Below are 21,471 nucleotides of genomic sequence, written 5' to 3' on the forward strand. Positions count from 1 at the left end.
ACAAACGTTTCTGCTGACTGTGGGAAGCGCAAGGTGCAGCGAGGAGGGAGGTCTTGTTTCTCCAGCCTCAAGTGTTCCTTCGTATGGCTGGATCGGAAACAAGAAGGGGTGCCCTCAAGCAGCTTAAAGTGCCATTTCTGAGAGTCTGTGGTACTTTCAGACAGTGTCGCTGGTGAGATCGGATACATATGCACTTGCAAGTGGATATACACTATGGCGTCTCCTTTTTTATTTCAGGGGTTATGCAGGAAGAATGAATGACTGTGGTATAACAGAGTTGCTAAGAAATAGAGCTATGAATGAACCAGGAAACATTGGGTTCTAATCAGAGGTGGGATCCAGCAGGTTCTCACAGGTTCCCGAGAGTAGGTTACTAATTATTTGTGTGTGCCGAGAGGGGGTTACTCATTGGTGATTTTGCCACGTGATTTTGGCCTTAGTTACGCCCCTCCTCTCAGCAGTAGCGCGCAGAACTTGAAGCAGTCTAGCAGGAGGTGCACCGGCGTGCGTGGCAGCCTGCGCCTGCGTGCATTCGTTTCCCGCCCAAGGACCGGCAAAGTGACTGCATCCTTGTCACTGCCCCGCCCAGGAATGCCCTGCCCTCGGAATGCCAGGCCACACCCCCGTCGTGCCCCGCCCAGCCCCATTGGCGCTACGCCACAGTTTGAATCCCACCACCATGGGAACCTGGTACTAAAATTTTTGGATCCCACCACTGGTTCTAATGTCTCTTTTGTCCTTTCTTTGTAACCCACCTTTTCCCCCGATGGGAATCCTGAAGTGTCCTACAACGTTTAGCTCCTCCATTTTACTCTCAGAGCAAGAACCTATGACACAGGTTAGGCTGAAAGAGAGTCACTGGCCCAAAGTCATGCAGTGAACATCCACAGGAGAATGGGGACTTGAACCTGAGCCTCCCAGACCCTAATCTAACCAGAGTGCACCATGCTTGGCAAGTCATACCTGGGATATCGCCCTAATTCAGTGGTTCTCAACCTTCCTAATGCCGCGACCCTTTAATACAGTTCCTCATGTTGTGGTGACCCCCAACCCTAACATTTATCAATTTTACAGATGGAGAACACTGATGCAGAGTCTTAGGCGACCCCTGGGAAAGGGTCGTTCGACCCCCAAAGGGGTCCCGACCCACAGGTTGAGAACCGCTGCCCTAATTTTTTGAGAGAACAAATGCAAAATGCTTTGAATGTTCCGAAGTACTATCTAAACGTCACATATATTTATGTGGCAATACCAGACTAAGACAGACTCATTGGTTCAACCCCAAAGGGGGAACAGTACCTCTACACAGGTGAGCGTCCCAGAAAGGAGCACCACCCATTCCGAGAGTGGTAAGGATGGAGAAGAATAACATTATACTGTTGAATAGTTCTCATAGAATCCATAGTTCAGCCGTGGCTTTCATGCATTGGTTCCTTGTATTGTAAGAAAGATTTATGAAGACTCATTGTGGATGAAATGACCATTTCTTTCCATGAAGCGGTGGAATAATAAAAATACATTCTTGTGTTAGCCTAAACAATGCAGCCAAACAACACACAGATATCTCACTAGATCTTAAAATGGCCTTGGGCCTATTCCCTTCTGTTTCTGACCAGTTCAGGTAGCTGATGCTCAAGGCCCAGAAGAGCCTGACCTGCTGTACCATGGCTGCTCAGAGGGGAGCTGCTACCCAGCCACAGGGAACCTGCTCATCGGAAGGTCCCACAGCCTAAGTGCTACGTCCACTTGTGGCTTGGAGGAACACCAAGAATACTGCATCGTAAGCCATCTGCAGGTAATGCCACCTGAGTCCTGGTGAAGGTGAAGGGTCAGGGAGATTGACGATGGGGATTCAGCATCGGGGTGGCCTGCTTGTGTGCAGGCCCTGCTGCTGCTTCTGCCTAGCCAGGTTCCTTTGAAACGGGGAAGATTTCTAAAGGCAGAAGCCAATAGGGCGGTATAGAAATCGAAATAAATAGATTAGATAGATTAGATAGATAGATAGATAGATAGATAGATAGATAGATAGATAGATAGATAGATAGATAGATAGATAGATAGATAGATAGATAGATAGATAGATAGATAGATGGATGGATGGATGGATGGATGGATGGATGGATGGATGGATGGATGGATGGATGGATGGATGGATGGATGGATGGATGGATGGATGGATGGATGGATGGATGGATGGATGGATGGATGGATGGATGGATGGATGGATGGATGGATGGATGGATGGATGGATGGATGGATGGATGGATGGATGATAGTAGGAAGGCCTACTTGCAATTGAAACTTTATTCAGCAGCGGTCAGAGGCATTGGGGGGGGGGATGGTGCCGGGGGCAACACTTGGTGGGGCGGGGGCGGGGAATGTCTGGCAAAGGCCCAGTCAGGCTGCTCCTTTGGGGCGAGGCTGAGGGGCACTAAGCGGCGGCCCAGCCAGTCTGCCCCTTCAGCCAGTGGAGGCTCCACTGGCTGTAGGAGCAAACTAGTGGGGCCGGGCCAAGGGGAGGGTTGTGGGGGGGATTCTCTGCCCCCCATGTGACCAGCTGGCATGCGCCCAGGGACATGTCCCTGTGAGCGCTCTGCCTCTGGCAGAGGTGAATGGAGCCTGGTCTGCTCACCTGGTGCAAAGTATTTTACAGCCGCCATCCTGCCTTTTCCTATGGGAGTCTGCCCCCTTGAATTCATTACTGAATAGCCATGCATAGAATTGTGCTGCCACTAGGGTCACTTGGCAAAAGAGAGGTCTTTAGATTTCCCTTGCAGAGAAGGACTTTCTTCCTGTGATGTTTAAAAACACATGAGGAACTCAGCCCAGTCACAGTCCTTGGTTGTTTTCAGATAAGAAAATACTTTTAAAATTATGGTTGCAAACTGACAGGGGGGGGAGAAATTCCCTATCCTTTTAGCAGATTTTTAATATGAAGAAATGGGCAGTATCCACAAGTGTGAACATTTGATTCGGAGAACGGCGGCTGCACAGCTGGAGAGGAAATTGAATCAGGCTGGTTCAGAGGGCATAAGCGGATCCTGCCGCCCCCCCCCTCCTTTCTGGTTTTTAGGGGATTTGATAGTAGGTGCCATCTATTATGTTGATTTTAGTATGCTGCGTTTTAATGGGGTGGGGTTTATTTTATTTTATATAGAGCCAACTTAATTAATATTTAATGGATTTTAGTCTTTGGTTTATGTGCTCTATTTCTGTTTTGTTGTTCACCGCCCTGAGCCCTCTGGGGGAGGGCGGTATGTAAATATAACCAATGAATGAATGAATGAATGAATGAATGAATGAATGAATGAATGAATGAATGAATAAGAAAGAAAGAAAGAAAGAAAGAAAGAAAGAAAGAAAGAAAGAAAGAAAGAAAGAAAGAAAGAAAGAAAGAAAGAAAGAAAGAAAGAAAGAAAGAAGGAGAACGTGTGCCATTTGCTGCAGCAAAAGAGGCAAAGATGCTCCGTACATCTTCTAGCCTAGTATGTTTTGATCCAGGGGAGTCTTAACTGCTCAGTCCCAAAGAGAGCTGCATCGTTTTAAGGTCAGACTTTGAAGCATGCAGCCCTGCTGTAACTCATTTATAGGAAAAAGCAATGCAATGAGACAGCTGCTCCTGTAAACAAGTTAGTAACTTTCCTTTAGGGTCTTCTGGGGGTGGGGAGGGGTGTTGCCCTGAAGATATGTTTGGATCGAAATGCATTGGGTTGTACTTAATTTCCCACATGGAGCTGCTTTTCTGAGGTTTTGCCTTTATTTTTGTTTTTACTATGGTTCAGAGTGCCATCAGCGGATAACCGTCTGCTGACTTTCGTAGCACTTGAGCTGCGGGACAGCAGATTTTGCAGGGTGAAAGCAGTGTCTTCGCTGAACATGTGTGTCCTGACATGCATATAGAGGACAGTAACTTCCTGTGTCTTGTGAGTTCTCTGCGTATCTGTGTGGTGCTTTCGTTGATGCCTGATGCCCTGTGGTTCTCATGGCAGGACTCGGAGAAGTGCTTCACTTGTGACTCTCGTTCCCCGTCCCTGCGAGAGAGCCACCGCATAGAGAACGTCATCTACCTGAGTGGCCAGGATGGTGAGCAGACCTGGTGGCAGTCTGAGAATGGTAAGAGGCACCAAGGAACTGAAAACATTACGTTCTTTTTAGGCCTACGGTTGTCAACCTCAAGGCGGTGCCTGGAGATCACCTGTGATTTCAACGGATCTCTAGGTGGCAGAAGCCAGTTCAATGGCTGATTTGGAAGGTGAACTTTATGGCATTATACCCCATTTAAATCTCTTCTTTCCCCAAACCCCATCCTCCTCAGGCTCTGCCCCCAAATCTGCAGAGTTGACAACTCAATTTAGGCCTGGCTCTAGGTCTCATTCCTGTGGTACCTTCAAGCAACCAGTGGAAAGTCTGATGGTCCTCACCCTTCTCTTGTATATTGCTCAAATTCTCTGGAACTGCAAGTCCCCACTTCCTTCAGCCTAGTGGTGGCGAACCTTTGGCACTCCAGATGTTATGGACTACAATTCCCATCAGCCCCTGCCAGCATAGCCAATTGGCCATGCTGGCAGGGGCTGATAAGTATGTCTAATCCCTGGGTGCCAAATTGCATACCCTCAGGTATCTTTCCTCCACGATGTTGGAGCAGCTTGGGCTTGCCATTTAACAGAAATTACTCTACGCTGGCTGTGTGGGGGAAAGGAGATGTTATTCCTCCTTACCCTGTTTTCACACTGAAATATCCCCACGCTGCTTTTGGTTGTGTTAGGGAAAACTTGTCAGTAAAACCAGACTGGAGGAAGCGATTGTCAGGGGAAAGACCGCACAGGAGAAAGGGTTGAATAGCCCCTTTCTTCTTGTACTGGTATTCCTTTTAACGCCTCTCTCACACACATACACACCCCCTGGCAGCTGCATGATATAAACTTTTACAAAAAATTAGGGAATGGTATTCCAGAATTACACATAAGATAGCGGTCCACCCTCAGAGAGAGACCTTTCTTCTAGCTGGAAGTACCCACACAACTCCTCATTTACGACTAGATTGAGGCTAAGCACAGGTGATAGTTTTTCGGAATCTTGAAGGTGTATGATAGAGTTATCATTGCCTGGGAGTAGGCTTACTCTTTTTCTTTCTGGTCCCACTGTGGACTCTGTTTAGACAAGCTTTTTCAGGTTTTTCAAAACCTCAGGAAGCAGCACTCAGGGACCAAAGCAGAACAGAAGGAATGAATATATTCGCCCGCAGGCAGAAGTAGCCCAATCGTACCACCTGCAGGCCCTGAAAAACTATTGTCTGTACATAGCCCTAGGCAAATAAGTGAGTAATACAGGAGAAGACTGGTGTTCAGCATCACTTACATCTATGAGGAATTTGTCTCTTCCAGGATGTATATAGATGAGATACTTCTCTCTCTCTTTTTTTTCTCATTTCCAGCCTCCCCTCTTGAAGGATACTTATGCGGGAAGGTCTAACACAGGGGTAGGGAACCTGCGGCTCGAGAGCCACATGCAGCTCTTCTGCCCTTGCACTGCGGCTCCTGAGCCCGAGCAGTAAGCCCCATCCTTGCCCGCCATGCAGGCAGCAGGGCAAAGCGCGCAATTGCCCCGCTGACGGCTGGAGCGCGTATCTTCCCCTCTGCGCCCTCCCTGTTGGCGGGGTGGGTGCCCTTTCCGGCCGGCGGTGAGGCCGAACCACCTTCATCCTTGCCCACTTACCAGGCAGCAGGGGCGGAGTGCAATGGTGCCCGCCTTGGCCGGCTGGGCGCACCACATGCTTCCCCTCTTGCCCGCCCGTTCAGTGGGGCCGAGGCAGCACCTGGCGACGGCGAAGGTCAAACCTGCTGCTTCATCCTTGCCAGCCCGGCCAGGCAGCAGAGGCGAGAGCATAACTGCCCGGCTTCCTCTCATGGCCCACCCGTTGGAGTGGCCGGGGCTGAAGCAGCTTCGGCTGCATCGCCTTGCCATGCAGGTGGCAGGGGCGGAGTGCATCCATCGCTTCTCCAGAATGAGTGAAGTAAAAGGTAAAAAAAAAAAACCCAGCCATATACAGTGTTATCTTTATTTTAAATGTCAAAAATTGTTGCGGCTCCAAGTGTTTTCTTTTCCCGTGGAAAACGGGTCCAAATGGCTCTTTGGGTGTTAAAGGTTCCCTACCCCTGGTCTAACATCTGTCCCTTTCTCTCCTTACCCAGGTGTGGAAGAAGTCAGCATCCGCCTGGACCTGGAAGCTGAGTTCCATTTCACTCACCTCATAATGAAATTTAAGGTACTGGCAGTTCGGTAAACAGGCTGAAATATAACTGTGGCGACTGGATGTTTTCATGAGGAACTGGCAAGACCATCATTAACCAAAAGAGCAAGCATATGGGCTGATTTCCCCCTGTCCTGAGCTTCACGTAGCTTAGAGCAGTGATATTTAACCTGATGGGACTCATGAGCAATAAGCCTACAACAGGTGCTTTTATGGCACCTGAGTCATGTGACAGGAAGAAGAGAAACCACAACTGTCTGGGGCATGTTTTCACTGCAATGGGAGCAATGTAGGTGCAGCTGGACCGAGTGAAGTGATAGAAGGCAAGCTTTTGTGTTGAGGGTGTCTGCTTATGTGCAAGGAAAAGCAATCTTCCTGCATTTTTTTATTTTTTTAAATTTTTTATTGTATCATTTGAATATTCCATTTTATATTAATACTCTTCTTCATTCGTTTTCAAACAATACATTTCCCCCTTTTCCCCTCCCCCTGTATTTTTTTCTTCACTTGGTTTTATCAAACAGCAGTAAGTTCATTCTTTGTAATCTCTTCTCCCATATCTCCTCATTGACTCCAGATCCTTTCATCCAGTCCGCAAATATTGTCCATATCTTCAGAATTTCACTCTGTTTATCTTGCCACAGGTTTTTTTTTGTTATTATATCGAAAATGTCCAGTGTCACTTGTTCCCAGATATATTCCAACCATTTCTGGATTGTCCATTTTTTCTTTTCTTTCCAGCCTAAAGCTATTGTTGCCTGTGCTGCTTTGATCATTATTTTATACACATCGCTATATTTTTTATCTACCCTTCTTTCCGCCATTACACCCATGAACATGAAATCGTTATTTATCCCAATATTCAAATGTCACCGTTTCTTCGATATATAACATTCACGGTTTGTCCAAAATTTTTCACTTCTATACCTTCCGTCCACATATGGCTATAATATGCCTCCTGGTCTCCGCAGTGCCAGCATTTAGGACTGAGTCCTTTAATCATATGTGCTAGTTGTTTTGGTGTTCTATACCATTTCAATATCACTTTTCTTTCCAACTCCATGTATTTCTCGATCTTTATATTTTTCCAACTGTCTATTAAAGCAATCTTCCTGCATGACCTTTGCTCAAGTGAAAAAAAATCCAAGCACCTTTAAAATTCTGTTTTGTTTTTTGCACACATGCCCTAACATCAGACATGGGGATGAAAAACTGCTTGAACAGGCACTCAGGAGGCCATTCCTTACACACAAGTGTCTTCCTTTGAAAATGTTGGAATTTTTATTTAAAGTTTTGGGGGGAAATGTCCTTTTTTTTAGCTTCAGAGGGAAAGTTGCAGCTCGGCTCTCTCCTTCTTTCTCCTCCAGACATTCCGCCCAGCAGCCATGTTGATCGAACGTTCGTCAGATTTCGGGCACACCTGGAAGGTTTACCGCTATTTTGCCTTCAATTGCTCCAAACTGTTCCCTGGAGTCCCCACGCAGATCCCAACACATGTCAACCAGGCAGTCTGTGACCAGCGATACTCTGAGATTGAGCCCTCTAGCCATGGTGAGGTCAGTATATCTCTGCTGGAGGGCGATTCATGTTCTACTCTTTAAAAATGAAGATTAAATGTGTGTAGTTTTGTGACTGGAGATAGGGCTGGCAACTCCAGCTTGGGAAATTCCTAGCGATTTGTGGGGTGGGACCAAGGGAAGGCAGACTTGGGGAGCAGAGGGTTGGGAGGGCCCCCTGTGGAACAAGATGGGTAGGGTTACCAGACCCAGGTTGTGAAAGTCTTGGAGAGAGAATGGAAAATGAAAACGAGGCTTGAGGAAATATGTCCATACAAGAAACCTTGCTGCGATGGACATTCGCCCCTGTTGCACAGCAGACACTTTGTGCATAACCAGCCTTTATTAACAGCCCTTTGGGAAAGGGCTGGATAGAAATGTAAATGAATGAATGAATGAATGAATGAATGAATGAATGAATGAATGAATGAATGACAGGGAGGAGATTGGAATGGCAAATAACTTGAAGGGAAGGAAGAGATAAGACAGGAGAAATATATACACAAAAGAGCTTTGGCAGAGACTGATCAGTTTTTTGTTTCAGGCACCGACTTAATAAGTTTGTTCATTTTCAGTTTGCTTAGATGTTACTCACATTCCTTAGATGGTACAGTTACTTCAAATGTTTCAGATAATGGTACTGACAAATGGATAGTATACTCAGGGTCTAACTTACATGCACTTTTAAGCGCACATTTCGATTGCTCTCCATTTTACCTTACAGATATAAAGTCTATAACAGACTTTATTTATATCTCTGATTTTACAGTGAACTTGGGCCTGTCACAATCTCTCAGTCTAATACATCTCACAAAATAAAATGTGATAACCCCATGTGGTTCCATGAGCTCCAGGGAATTATGGGGTAAAAACTTGATCGTTGACAAGTAAAAATCACTCTGAACTCATTTTTTTTTATTTGTCAGCAATCAAATTTCGCGGGAAAGTTCTAGAGATGGCATGAGGCCTAATTATTTGGTACCCTGTCCTGGGAGTTTTGAAGGAAGTTGCTGTACTATATCAACTGCTAAGAAAAGACATTCCCTCTCGCTTGAACCTACAGGTGATTTTCAAAGTTCTGGACCCAGCTGTAAAAGTAGAGGATCCTTACAGCCGAGAAATCCAAGGTATGATTGTTACAGGAGGACAAGAAAAGAGGAAGGGAGGGGAAGATGATCCTTATTTCTGGGACTGCAAAGGCATTGAGAAAAATGGGCAGGTATTATGAGGAGTTGTACTTGTACAGATATATGACATCTAGGATATGAGTGATCACCACAGTGCCGTGTCTTCATGTGGAGGAATAGGGGAAGGGAAACGACACACAGGACTCCTGCAGAGAAAGAGACAGAGGGTAGAACAGAAACAAAGCATCAAGATAGTATATGCAGAGTCTTTACTAGCACCAGAGCAGCCCTGTTTTAAAGATATTTAGTTTAACAATCTGCCTTTTAAACAGTTGATTGATTTTAGTTTTTAAAATTTACACAAATTTACACATTATAGGCCTCTGTGGAGCAGCAGTGGCATAGGAGGTTAAGAGCTCGTGTATCTAATCTGGAGGAACCGGGTTTGATTCCCAGCTCTGCCATCGGGCTTCGAGGCTGTGGGAGGCTTTATCTGGGGAATTCAGATTAGCCTGTGCACTCCCCACACATGCCAACTGGGTGACCTTGGGCTGAGTCACAGCCTACTCGGAGCTCTCTCAGCTCCCACCTACCTCACAGGGTGTTTTGTTGTGAGGGGGAAGGGCAAAGGAGATTGTATGGCTTACCTTTGAGGTCTTCTGCAGGAGGAGAGGGGGGGATATAAATCCAAACTCCTCCTCCCTCCTCCTCCCTCCTCCTCCTCCTCTTCTTCTTCTTCTTCTTCATATGCTTCTTCTTCTTCTTCTTCTTCTTCTTCTTCTTCTTCTTCTTCTTCTTCTTCTTCTTCTTCTTCTTCTTCTTCTTCTTCTTCTTCTTCTTCTTCTTCTTCTTCTTCTTCTTCTTCATAGTTGAATAAGCCAAAGGTGCCGCTAATTGCTAGAATGGAAAGTCTGCCTCTAACATTTTCTTTATCATTATTTGCCTTAGTAACACTTTGTACAGTAAGCCCGTGTGCCCTTAGCTCACTGATGGGTCAGTTGGCCAATAAATTAAGGTTGCTACCCTAACACATATTAGAATTGCCAGGTCCCTTCTGGCCCCCAGTGGAGGAAGGGGAAGTAGGTTTGTCAGTTCCAGGTTGGGAAACTCCTAGAGAGTTAGGGATGGAGCCTGGGGAAGACAGGGGGCTCAATGGGGTATAATGCCATAGCATCCACCCTCCAAAGAATCCATTTTCTCCAGGGGAACTGATGTCTGTAGTTTGGAGATGAGCTATAATTCTGGAGGATGCTCAGGTCCCATCTGGAGGATGACATCCCTAATACATATAGATGGGATGCAAGAAAAGAAGCCCTGGATGGAATGTCAGCAAGTTGAGAAGGGGGTGCAGGTTTTAGGTTGTTCCCAGGATGTCCTAAGCAGGGATCCTGGGTGCTCTGCACCAGCAATGCCTCCCTAACCCTCCCTCCTCACCAGATCTATTACGAGTCACTAACCTACGGGTGAACTTCACCAAACTTCACACTCTGGGCGACAACCTGCTGGACTCCCGGCATCAGGTGCTGCAGAAATACTACTATGCTGTATACGAGATGGTGCTGCGTGGGAGCTGCTTCTGCTACGGGCATGCCTCAGAGTGTGCCCCTCTGGCTGGAGTGTCGAGCAGAGTCGAGGGCATGGTAAGGCACTGGCGGGGCAAGGAGAAGCGAAAACGGTATAGCAGCAATAAGAAAACAAGGCATGGGGCAAAAATTTGCTGGAAGTTGCTTATATTGTGGATGCATCTAGCTCAGCATTTGTCTACTCTATCTGTAGGGGGCCTCCAAGATTTAATGCACAGAAAGTTTTTTTTCTGATTGCCTACTGTCTGTAGAGAGTGAGTAAGGGATTTTCTGCATGCAGACAGGTATTCTATATCTGAGTTGTTCCCTCAAACGGTTTCATAAGTATCAGGGAGCAAGCTTTTTCAGTTGGGGGCCTGCAAACCAGAGCCTGATGGGAGTTTCTGCTTATGAAGTGAGATCCCCCCCAAAAAGTATAGTATATGCAAATAATCTAGCCTACTGCAATAAAAATAGGCTGACCAGACGTCCCGCTTTTGGCAGGACAGTCCCGCCTTATAAACAATTCTGTCCTTGCCGGGTTATTTCAAGTGTTCCTGATTTTTGGAAGGCTGCCGCATCTCGCCTTCTAGGTATAGAGCTAGCAGGTGTGGCAGCCTCCAGCCACTGCGTGGCCACTTGCAGGGAGCTTACAGCCTTCTGGGTGCTCCTCCCGTTTCCTGCCCTGTCTGGCCGGGGAAGCGGGAGCGCCCAGAAGCGTCACCGATGCGCTTCTTGTAGCTGCTAGTTCAAGCGCACGCAAACCGCCCACTCTACCACTGCCCGTCCCGGTTCACAAAGGTGACCATCTGGTCACCTTAAGTAAAAACTCCATTTGATCCTGGGAGTATAAATTCAGTAATTGAAACAAAATTTGCTCCTCATAGATATGGTAGATTTGAGTCCCAGTATCACTTTAGAGATTTTCAGGGTAAATGTTTTTGAGAGTCAAAGCTCCCTTTGTCAGATACAAGTCAGAATGGAGAAGAACCCCGAGTGCTTCTATCCAGAAGGATTCATGGATCTCCATTCCTCTGACTCTTGAAAACGTATGCACTGGAAACCTTGATGGTCTCCAAGGAGACATTGGACTCATATTAGCTCTTCTATTGCAGACGAACACGGTTTTCCTCTTAAACTGTCCTCACAGATATATGTGAATGACTCCTTCTGACCTGTTAATCTGTGCTTTTTGTCAGTAGGGGAAAGTAGCGGAGATGAAAAGAGCTGTATTTTGTACACAGTAATTGTATTAGACATGGGGCTAGTTTTTGTTGAGCAAAAGAGGAATCCAAACATACCCAAAGGAAATTCTGCCCAGCCTCTTTCTGGTTTAAAAAAGGCTTTTGAAGAAAATTGTTTTTTTCAGAATTATTTATTATACATAAACATCAGGGCTACAATATAAGAGGAGGGGAGATTCTGCAAATTCTAGGGTTGCCAACCTCCAGGTAAGGCCTGGAGATCTCGGAGAGTTACAGCTGATCTCCAGATGTCAGAGATTAGTTCCTGTTGAGAAAAGGGCTGCTTACCGAACTACCTCCCCAAACCTCACCCTCCCCTTGTTCCACCCCTAAATCTCCAGGAAATTCCCAAATCAGAATTGGCAACCCTAACAGATAGTACTAGACCACAGGTGTCAAACTCACGGCCCTCCAGATGTTGTGGACTACAGTTCCCATCATCCCCTGCCAGCATCATGCTGTAGTCCATAAAATCTGGAGGGCCGTGAGTTTGACACCTATGTACTAGACCAGTGGTGGCGAATCTATGGCACTCCAGATATTCATGGACTACAATTCCCATCAGCCCCTGCCAGCATGGCCAATTAGGGCTGATGGGAATTGTAGTCCATGAACATCTGGAGTGCCATAGGTTCGCCACCACGGTACTAGACTGTTGCAGGTCTGCAGTTGTACAAATTTCCAACCACCCCTCCCCCCAATTATATGATCATCAGCCACTATTTAACTCTTGGGCTCATAGGACCTTTTAAAATCTCCATACTGTGTGGCAACCTACTCAGATCCTATTGAGCCAGGCCACTAGACCGGCTCTGAATGCCCCCTCCCCTGTCTCCTCTGCCCCAGATCCATGGACGGTGCGTGTGCAAACATCACACCAAGGGCCTCAACTGTGAGCTCTGCAAGGACTTCTACCAGGAGTTGCCATGGAGACCAGCTGAGGCCTACAATCCGCATGCCTGCCAGGGTGAGAAACACTGAGTTTTTATGTTCACATGGATCTACCCTTGAGGTGGAGCTGTGGGAACCAATGGAAGTACATTTAACCCTGGAAGAGGGGGGGCACTATGTTAAAAACTGTAGCACCCATTGTTTCAAATTTGTCTGGGAATGTAGAAGAGACCAGTATAGCTGCAAAGGCTAATGGGCAAGGCAGTGCCATTTAGATATTTACAATGGAGGAAATTCTCAAAAGGGATGTGAGGAGGAGAGGATCCTTCAGCCCCTCCCTCCTTTTGCCCTGTACTGCTTCCTATTCACAGTGGCAAACAAGCCTTTTTCTGGGCCCTGCCATGGATCCTAGCTAGTGGTGGCTCATTTCTCTTGTTTCCCGAAGACATTAGACGCATGTGAACATGGCCAGTGCCAGATATGACAGAGATAATGGCCCTAATGTGGCAGGTCAGACGGCGGGCTGGTCCCCTCCCCCCCACAAATTATTTAGGCAACACTAAAGGGCTGCTACGGTGGATCACTTAGGACATAGGTGTTAAACTCGCAGCCCTCCAGACATTATGGACTACAGTTCCCATCAGCCCCTGCCAGCATTATGCTGGCAGGGGATGATGGGAACTGTAGTCCATGGCATCTGAAGGGCCACGAGTTTGACACCTGTGACTTAGGATGTCACAGGAGAAGGATGGGTGAGTGGAAAGAGATGGAGGGTGGAAGTTGGAATCAGTACAAGTCAGGTAGCGCCTTGCCAATTCACGATGTCCTTGGTTGCTTCGCAGAGTGTAACTGCAACGAACACTCGCACAAGTGTCACTTCGACATGGCTGTGTACCTGGCCACAGGCAACACCAGTGGCGGAGTCTGCAACGATTGTCAACACAACACCATGGGCCGCCATTGCCAGATCTGCAAGCCCTTCTACTATCGGAACCCTCTGGCGGACATTCGGGCCAGCTCTGCTTGCATCCGTGAGTGCTGCCTCCTTCGGTTCACTCTCCAGATCGCTATTTTTATTAAATTGATTAGGCCATTGTATATTCAAAATATATCTGAATTGGTAAATATGTAGAGCTTTGAACAGTGGAAATTTAGGTGCCTTCTCGTGCTGCTTGGTCAAGTGTTCTGTGTACCTGGAAAGCTGATGTGTTGTCAGTTGTTCGAAAAACCCTCCCTTGGCTTGCAAAGGCCTTCTTGGGTCCCGGATCTTCCACTCCAAATTTTCCTCCTCTCTGTCACTTTTCCTGCTGAGAGTAGCTACAGGATTGGCAGAGAAAGTGACGGTAGCCCTTTTATAGGCCACAGAGTGGAATGGCGAGTACACCATTTTGAAACCGGAGTTTTACCTACAGAACGACGACGCCCCCCACTCCACAAATGGTGACAGGTGGAACAATGAGGTGTATCCAGTTTCCTACCAGATTAAAGCCAGGATTTTTTGATCCAGTTTAAAGGGGAAAGCCCTGGGAAGCCCACAGGCCTTGTTCAAAATAAGCATGATATTATGTTGTCCCCATTTCATATACATATGGAGCAATGGAATGTACAACAGTTGGGATCCCAATTAATCTAATTTTGAAATTATACTTTGATCTGTGTCTTTTGCATGTGGTAAAAGTAGTAGGGATTCAGTTGCTTTTATTTTGCTTATGCAAGGACTGTTGCATGTGTGGAAATCTTTTATAGGATCCAACCCTATGCTTGCTGTCCACTTTAATGTATATTTTTTCCTGTTTCTCTTTTGTCCCAAAGCTTGTGACTGTGACCCAGTGGGCTCGTTAGATGGTGGCGTGTGTGACAGTCACACCGACGCAATGCTGGGCATGATAGCTGGGCAGTGCCGTTGCAAAGAGAACGTCAAGGGGATGCGCTGTGACAGCTGCAAGGAAGCCTTTTATGGACTGAGCCGCAATGACCCTCAGGGATGCCAGCGTTAGTATTGGTGATTGCCTGGGGTGATGTTGTGGGGGGCGGGTTTTCAGCTCCTTCCTTATTTATTTACAATATTTATTTCCTGACTTTCTGCCCTCATCAGGGCCACCAAGGTGGCTAACAAATTAACATAATAAAATGTACCTTGAAGTCATTTAAACCAAAAAAAATCATTAAAACAAGTAAAACTAAGCTAAAATGCACGTACAAAAACATAAAAACAGCAAATCATAGGACAGGAAGGAGAGATCACTGAGGTAAAGCCAGATGAAACAAAACAAGTCCCACACACTGACTGAAGACAGTAAAAGAAGGTGAGCCCATGGCAACATGGGTGGGGTTGAGGGAGCTTGGAGGCAGCAGGAAGTCCTGCTGCCTTGTCATTTTTGATTGCCTCGACCCCGTCCATGTGTCACTGACATGGACAGGGTCAGGGGTTCTCGGAGACTTCCTGCTGCCTCATGGTCTTTGAGTGATGACACATGGTCTTCGATGACACATGGACGGGGTTGAGGCACGCAAAAACGACGAGGCAGGCCGATTTTGCGCCCCCCACGTGGCCAGAAGAGTGGCTCCCGGGGACAAGGGGTACCCCTTGTCCCTAGGTAGATACGCCACTGCCAAGAAGGCTGTCCCTCAGATTGCTACCTGCCTAATCTCAGAAAAAGGGGATCTCAAAAAAGGGCCTCAAAAGATGACAGTTAGGTAGGGTCAAAAGGGGAGTAGGCGGTCCTTCAGATACGCTGATTCTAAGCCACACAGGTTTTTAAAGGTCAAACACAAGCACCCTGAATTGTGCCCAGAAACAGATTGGGAGCCAGTGAAGATCAGTCAAGCCTGGATGGTTACATTCCCTATGACCCACTCCTGTCAACATGTGGGCTGTAGAATTCTGCACCAAGTAAAGTTTCCAACCACTTGTCAAGGGAAGTCCTATGTAGAGCACCTGGTAGTAATTTAATCTAATTGTAACCAGGGCATGCACCACAGCGGCCAAATTGTTTCTGACCATGAAAGGTCACAGCTGGCCACTGCTACCGCCTGTTTTTCCAGCAGTAGGCCTTAGTCCTGTATGTATAAGTATCCATTTGAAGCAAAGCAAGACATGTATTGGAAACAGTTGGATGACCTGAGTCCATGTGCAGAACTTTGGTTGCAGAAACTGTGAGGGGCGGAACATTAAGTGGGGAGAGCTCAGAAGTCTGGCCCCTTTGAGCTTGCTCAGCGGGGCTCAAGAGAAAAAAGGGTTTGGTGGAATAGACTTGTACCAGACACAGCTGGATCAGCATCAGGCTGCGCTGTAAATGCTGACATGTGTGTTCTCAGCCTGCAGGTGTGACCCTCGAGGAATCATCGCAGGCAGCAGCCCATGTGACCACATCAGCGGTGACTGCTACTGCAAGCGTTTCGTGACTGGGCGATATTGCAACCAGTGTTTGGTGAGTCGGCACTGTGCTGCTAAAAGTCTGTGTTTGTTCTTCTGCCTGTGCTATGGATTCGATCTCCTTCCGGTCTTGACAGCCGTTCTCCTCCACAGCCTGAATACTGGGGGCTGAGTTATGACATGGCTGGATGCCGAAGCTGCGCTTGTGATTTTGGAGGTGCCTACAGCAACAGGTAGGAACGGAATGTATGAGCAGATGGGAACAACAGGGCCTTGTTGCTTGCGTAGTGGAAGGGGGCTAGTATAGAAATGGCCATCTTGCTTATTTTGGATGTAAATATTTCCCCCCAACACTGGCCACGGGTCTGGAAGTGCATTCTGTTTTGCAAACTGACCCCTATGCAAATGGTCAGATTTGATGACAACATTAACATACATTGCAACTGTAAAGGTATCACTATGCTTTCAAGTACAGAATTGCACATGAGTATAACTGATGACTGAAAAGGTTGCTTCTAGTGGTTCAGAGGCAGAAAGTGTACATCCGTATGGTAGACTGTCTTCATGACTGTGTATTTTCTGTTTTCTGAATCAGACTTTGTTACAGCACATTGGCAAAACTCATCAATTTATACAGAAGTCAAAAAAGAAACATTATGTTAACCCAGTGTTCAGAATTCCAAAAGGGAATATAAAACAAACCTGTGTGTTACTAATTGAAACAGAACTTGGTACCATTCCTTCCTACCAGTATTATTGTTCTGTTGCTTCTTATGCCAATAAAGGTTATGAAATGAAAATGAACAGAACTTGGGTCATCATCCAGCGGTATGCAAGTGGCACATAAGTAGTGCAGCTCTGTCTGCACAAGATCTTGTGCTGTACCCAGTGCATTCCCCCCTATATCTTATAATGTTCAGAAATTGCTTGCACATTTCAGCTTGCACAAGAATCCTAGTGCATATATAAAGCTTCTTTTGCATCTAAACCAACATTTCCCCCCAGTGAGTGGAACGATCAACCCGTAGTACACAATACCCTGATTATAATTTGAAAGTGCCGCTAGCAGTCAGGATTCTATTTTATCTGACAAATGGTTATTTTCCTACCCGCCTCCAGGTGCTCCACGGATGACGGGCAGTGCCCTTGTCGTGCCAATCTCATGGGCCGCCAGTGCAGCGAAGTGCAGCCTGGGTTTTTTTGCATGCCCCTGGACTACTATATGTATGAGGCAGAGCATGCCATGGGCCACCCACCAACTCATCATGGGCTGCCGGTCAGTACATTGGGAAGGGAAAGGGGGAAACCAGACTTGGAGAAAGAGGATGCGACTTCCTGGACTGTGTTCAGAAGGGACTGTGTCTAGGAAAGGTCTTCCAGTTTGCATGCAGGCAAATGAGCTGCTGTCTTTTTTTTTAATGGGGTTTGTGTAAATAATTTATTTCATGTTCCACGAGGAGCACACAGTCTTTAATAAGAATGATACGGCCAGACGAGATCTGAAAGTTATCCAAGCTCCTCCCTCCCATCCTGAATTAGAACTTGACACATGCTAACAAACCTATCTCAAGGAGGACTCTGGAAAGGCAGCATATACACAGAAGAAAACAGCTAAGGAATAAATAAACAACTGAGCAAATGTGTATTTTACGGTTTTACAAGTCAACAGCTAAGCAAGCGCCATCCAAACAGTAAGGAGAGCGTGGTGAAAAAGGCACACACCACCACAGAGTTTCTCAACAAACAAGTTTGGTGAAACAACCCAGCTGGCTCAAACAAGTCAGCCAAGCCGCACATGATAGGGAGATTCCATCTCTTTCCTCCTTTGTCCCTGCAGCCGCTCCTGTTCTGCAGCTGCCAGCAACAGAGCCTATCAAAGCCCCCTTAAGTTGTCGGAAGGCTGAGGAGGGAGGGGTGCAAAGCACAGATGCCAGGGTGCAGTGGAATTGTGGCACACTTTTGCTCTCTGTTGCAGGGCGCACTGCGCCCGGAGGCTCCTGTCGACTGTGTGGAATATTACAACGGGGTCCAGAACGGGCGCAAAGTGAGGCTGCGGCGCCAGCACAGCACAGCAAGGCTCCTGCAGCAGAGAGCAGCTCTCCGGCGAGCCCGGCAGCTCCAGCAAAAGGTGCGTGTTTGAGGGAGAATTAAATAGTCTGGTAAAGAGAAGTTGTTGGCAAGGAATGAAGGAGAGGAGGAGATGAGCTGTGGGCTGCCTGGCTCCCAAGGGCCGCCCACTTGGTGTTACTGGTCCAAAAGTTGTGCGCTGGAGGCGGAGGGGGTTTGACTGTCATGATGGAGGGGCACGATTTTGGCAACCTTTTTAATTTTATTTTTGGTTTCTATACATTTACATTTTAAAAAGACTCTTTTTTTAAAAAAAATAAAAAGTTACAAAATAGGGAAAGAAGGCGCTTCAGATTCCCATTCTGGTCACGAGCTGAAACGGCCACAGGGCTCCCCTACCGAACTTGGGCCCCAGAGCTCTTGGGAACATTCTCCAGATTCATGTGTGTGTGACTACAGATTGGTTGAGGGGTCCCCAACCTGACGTACCATGTGTATTGTCTCCTTTGGCCCTTAGAAATGTCTTGTGGTGGCTTGGCAGCATTAGGGGAACCCCCGATGAGCAGGCTGCTTCATTTTATGATTCAAGGTGCCAGGGATGGCAGGTGGGCAATAGGGTTGCCAGGATCCCCCTGGCCCCTGACAGTGGGTGGAGGGTAGGGCTGCCAGGTCCAGGTTGGGAAACTCCCAGAGATTTGGGAATGGAGCCCAGGGGGGACAGGGACGTCGGTCGGGTACAAGGCCATGGGGTCCGCCTGTCAGACTCTCGAACATGGAAATAACAGAGACCGTAGGAAAGTCCTAAAGCAGTTTATTTCTTGCAACGCGTAGAGTAACAATAGAAAGCAGGATCTGAGCTAGAGACCTCAGATCCAGGACCTATATCCTTCAGCCCCCCCGTTTCGCCCCACACCAAATGTCCCTTACAGTTTCTACAACATTTGCACTACAGAGCTTCAAAGAACCTGGGAACCGTTCACACCTTCTTGCAGATGAGCTGGTGCCAGGAGGTTGCCAGGAAGGGAAGAGGGAAACAGGAAAGCATTTACAGGAAAACATTTGCAATTCCCACACAGCAAGACATCCAGGCACTGACAGGCATGGTCCTGACACCGCCCTCCAAAGCATGATTTTTTCTTCCAGGGGAATTGATCTCTGTAGTCTGGAGATGAGATGTAATTCCCATCTTACCTGGAGACTGGCATCCCTAGTGGGCAAGGCTGGGAGGAATGTGCAGCTCTGGCTTCACTGACCCCTTGTTCTTACCCACAGCCCGACGTGGAAGTTGTGCAGCGTGAACACACTGGTCATATGATTACATGGACTGGCCCAGGATTTGCTCGGGTCCGAGATGGAGCTGGCTTATCCTTCCAGATCGACAACATTCCCTACGCCATGGAGTATGACATTCTGTTGCGCTACGAGCCAGAGGTGCGTGGAAGGGCCAGGAGAGCAGAGGGTTTGTGTTTGTTGTGGAGGGAGGGGAGAGTATGATAATATCTGTGGTGTTTGTGATCAGCCTTTGCTAAAGGTGTGCAGTGGCGACAGCTGTTGCAATAAATGCAAGAATATGTCTACTTTTTTACCAATAATAACGCTTAGCATTTATATATCACTTTAACCAGATACCCCGAGCCTATCGCATAAAATTATCTTCGTGATCCTTACAGTATAGTAATTAGTATTATTATCAGCCAAGCACACAGCAAGAGCCAGTGTAAGAAAAAGTTTGCTTAAGTGAAAATATGCCACCAAACAATAATAATGGATAATCAACATCCTGATTAATAAACCATAACATTTCTGTAGCCCAGACACTGGCTGTTGAGAGTCCTTTATTGGGAAGTGGCATGTACAGGATCTCACAATAAGTAATAAATATATCCAGTGGTGGGATCCAAAAATTTTAATAACAGGTTCCGATGGTGGTGGGATTCAAACAGTGGCGCCGCCGCACACACGCACCTCCAGTCCCTATTGGGCAGGGAGGTTGCTTTAGTAACCCCTTCTCGGCATTCAGAAAAAATTAGCAACCACTTCTAGAGAAGTGGTGAGAACTAGTTGGATCCCACCTCTGAATATATCGAAGAGCACCCTGTGCTACTAATCTAGTACTGTGGCATAAATTTGTTCATGGTTTGCTGCTAGATTACTGTATAATTTCACTTTTGATAAAGCATCTTTAAGATACCCTTTAGTCCCACAAAAATCCTGCCATACTTCCCCCACACTCCTTCACATAGTGGCTATTCTGGCGGTAGAATGGGCTGTCAAATTGCAATTGACTGGCACTCTCCTAGGGTTTTTGCAGTAGTAGGCAAATGGAGGTCCTTTGCCTTCCTCTGTGTAGTGCCCCTGGTGTTCCTTAGTAGTCTCTCACCCAAATACCAGCCAACGCCGACCCGACCCCTCTTAGCTTCCAAGATCTAGTGAGACTGGGCTAGTTTGGGGTATCCAGGTTAGCACTCTGATTATTTTAGTAACTCACCTATCCCTCCAACAGGCCTGAACCTAAAGATTTCATTTCCTTTTTAAAAGAGCTGTTTTCGACTCTGCAGTCAGAGTTTGTAGGCCCCTGCTTGTGCTGTGAACCATTGAACTAGGCCAGTTCTTTGTGTAGTTTGACATGCCTATTGCTGTAACCACGGAAAGGGTAGCAGAAGGCATTGGGGAGAAGACTGGTTTCGAGGCCTTCCACTGTGGACACTAACTTTCCTCTGGGCCAGCTTCCTTAGCATTGTTGCCAGCTCCAGGTTGAGAAATACCTGGAGATTTTGGGGGTGGAGCCTGAGGAGGGTGTGGCTTGGTGATGGGGGGGGAATCCACCTTCCAAAGGAGCCATTGTGTCCACGTGAATGATCTCTGTCACCGAGAGATCAGCCATAACATCTGGAGATCTTCAGCCACCCTATTCCTTAGACCCACTTTTTCTCCTTTTCAGTCTACAGAGGATTGGGAGGCTGTCGTCAGTGTCAGCTCACAAGCTTTACCCATGAGCCCTCGCTGCGGCAATGTGCTGCCTTCGGAGCAGAAATACCAGGAAAGCCTGCCTCATAGTTCCAGGTGATGATGAGGGAACCAGCCTGACTGATTCGGGTAGGAGGGGTGGGAGGGGTCTTCCCCACTGCAGGCGAGATCAAGCAAGACCACCCACATCATAAAAGCGCAGAGTCCATGTTAATTGTTTCGTTAACAAACCAGGAAGTTGAACTGGGAGTATAATGTGTGATTGAACAGGATTGGCCAGCGGGGTGTTGTGTGGTTTCCGGGCTGTATGGCTGTGTTCTAGTAGCATTTTCTCCTGACGTTTCACATGTATCTGTGGCTGGCATCTTCAGAGGATCAGCTTCTATCACCTCAAGGTTCTAGAATAAGGTGACCAGATGGTCACCTTTGTA

General features: G+C 47.1%; 1 protein-coding gene across 3 annotated transcripts in view; it reads left to right on the plus strand.

Moving 5' to 3' along the window:
* Positions 1–21,471, plus strand: part of LOC125429270 (laminin subunit beta-1-like) — an 83,446-nt gene that overhangs the window by 16,948 nt on the left and 45,027 nt on the right. For 2 of the 3 annotated variants that reach the window (XM_048490225.1, XM_048490227.1), the window contains exons 3-17: positions 1,617–1,795; positions 3,990–4,113; positions 6,192–6,265; positions 7,618–7,806; positions 8,870–8,933; positions 10,371–10,573; positions 12,586–12,706; positions 13,473–13,661; positions 14,443–14,622; positions 15,949–16,061; positions 16,160–16,239; positions 17,126–17,282; positions 17,982–18,134; positions 19,346–19,504; positions 21,015–21,136. In XM_048490225.1, coding sequence (XP_048346182.1) covers positions 1,617–1,795; positions 3,990–4,113; positions 6,192–6,265; positions 7,618–7,806; positions 8,870–8,933; positions 10,371–10,573; positions 12,586–12,706; positions 13,473–13,661; positions 14,443–14,622; positions 15,949–16,061; positions 16,160–16,239; positions 17,126–17,282; positions 17,982–18,134; positions 19,346–19,504; positions 21,015–21,136 — 2,107 coding nt within the window. Of the gene's footprint in view, positions 1–1,616; positions 1,796–3,989; positions 4,114–6,191; positions 6,266–7,617; positions 7,807–8,869; positions 8,934–10,370; positions 10,574–12,585; positions 12,707–13,472; positions 13,662–14,442; positions 14,623–15,948; positions 16,062–16,159; positions 16,240–17,125; positions 17,283–17,981; positions 18,135–19,345; positions 19,505–21,014; positions 21,137–21,471 lie in introns of those variants that run through there. The other variant, XM_048490228.1, reaches the window with a different exon arrangement.

Source organism: Sphaerodactylus townsendi, linkage group LG03, assembly GCF_021028975.2.
Source record: "Sphaerodactylus townsendi isolate TG3544 linkage group LG03, MPM_Stown_v2.3, whole genome shotgun sequence".
In the NCBI taxonomy this organism is placed as follows: domain Eukaryota; kingdom Metazoa; phylum Chordata; class Lepidosauria; order Squamata; family Sphaerodactylidae; genus Sphaerodactylus; species Sphaerodactylus townsendi.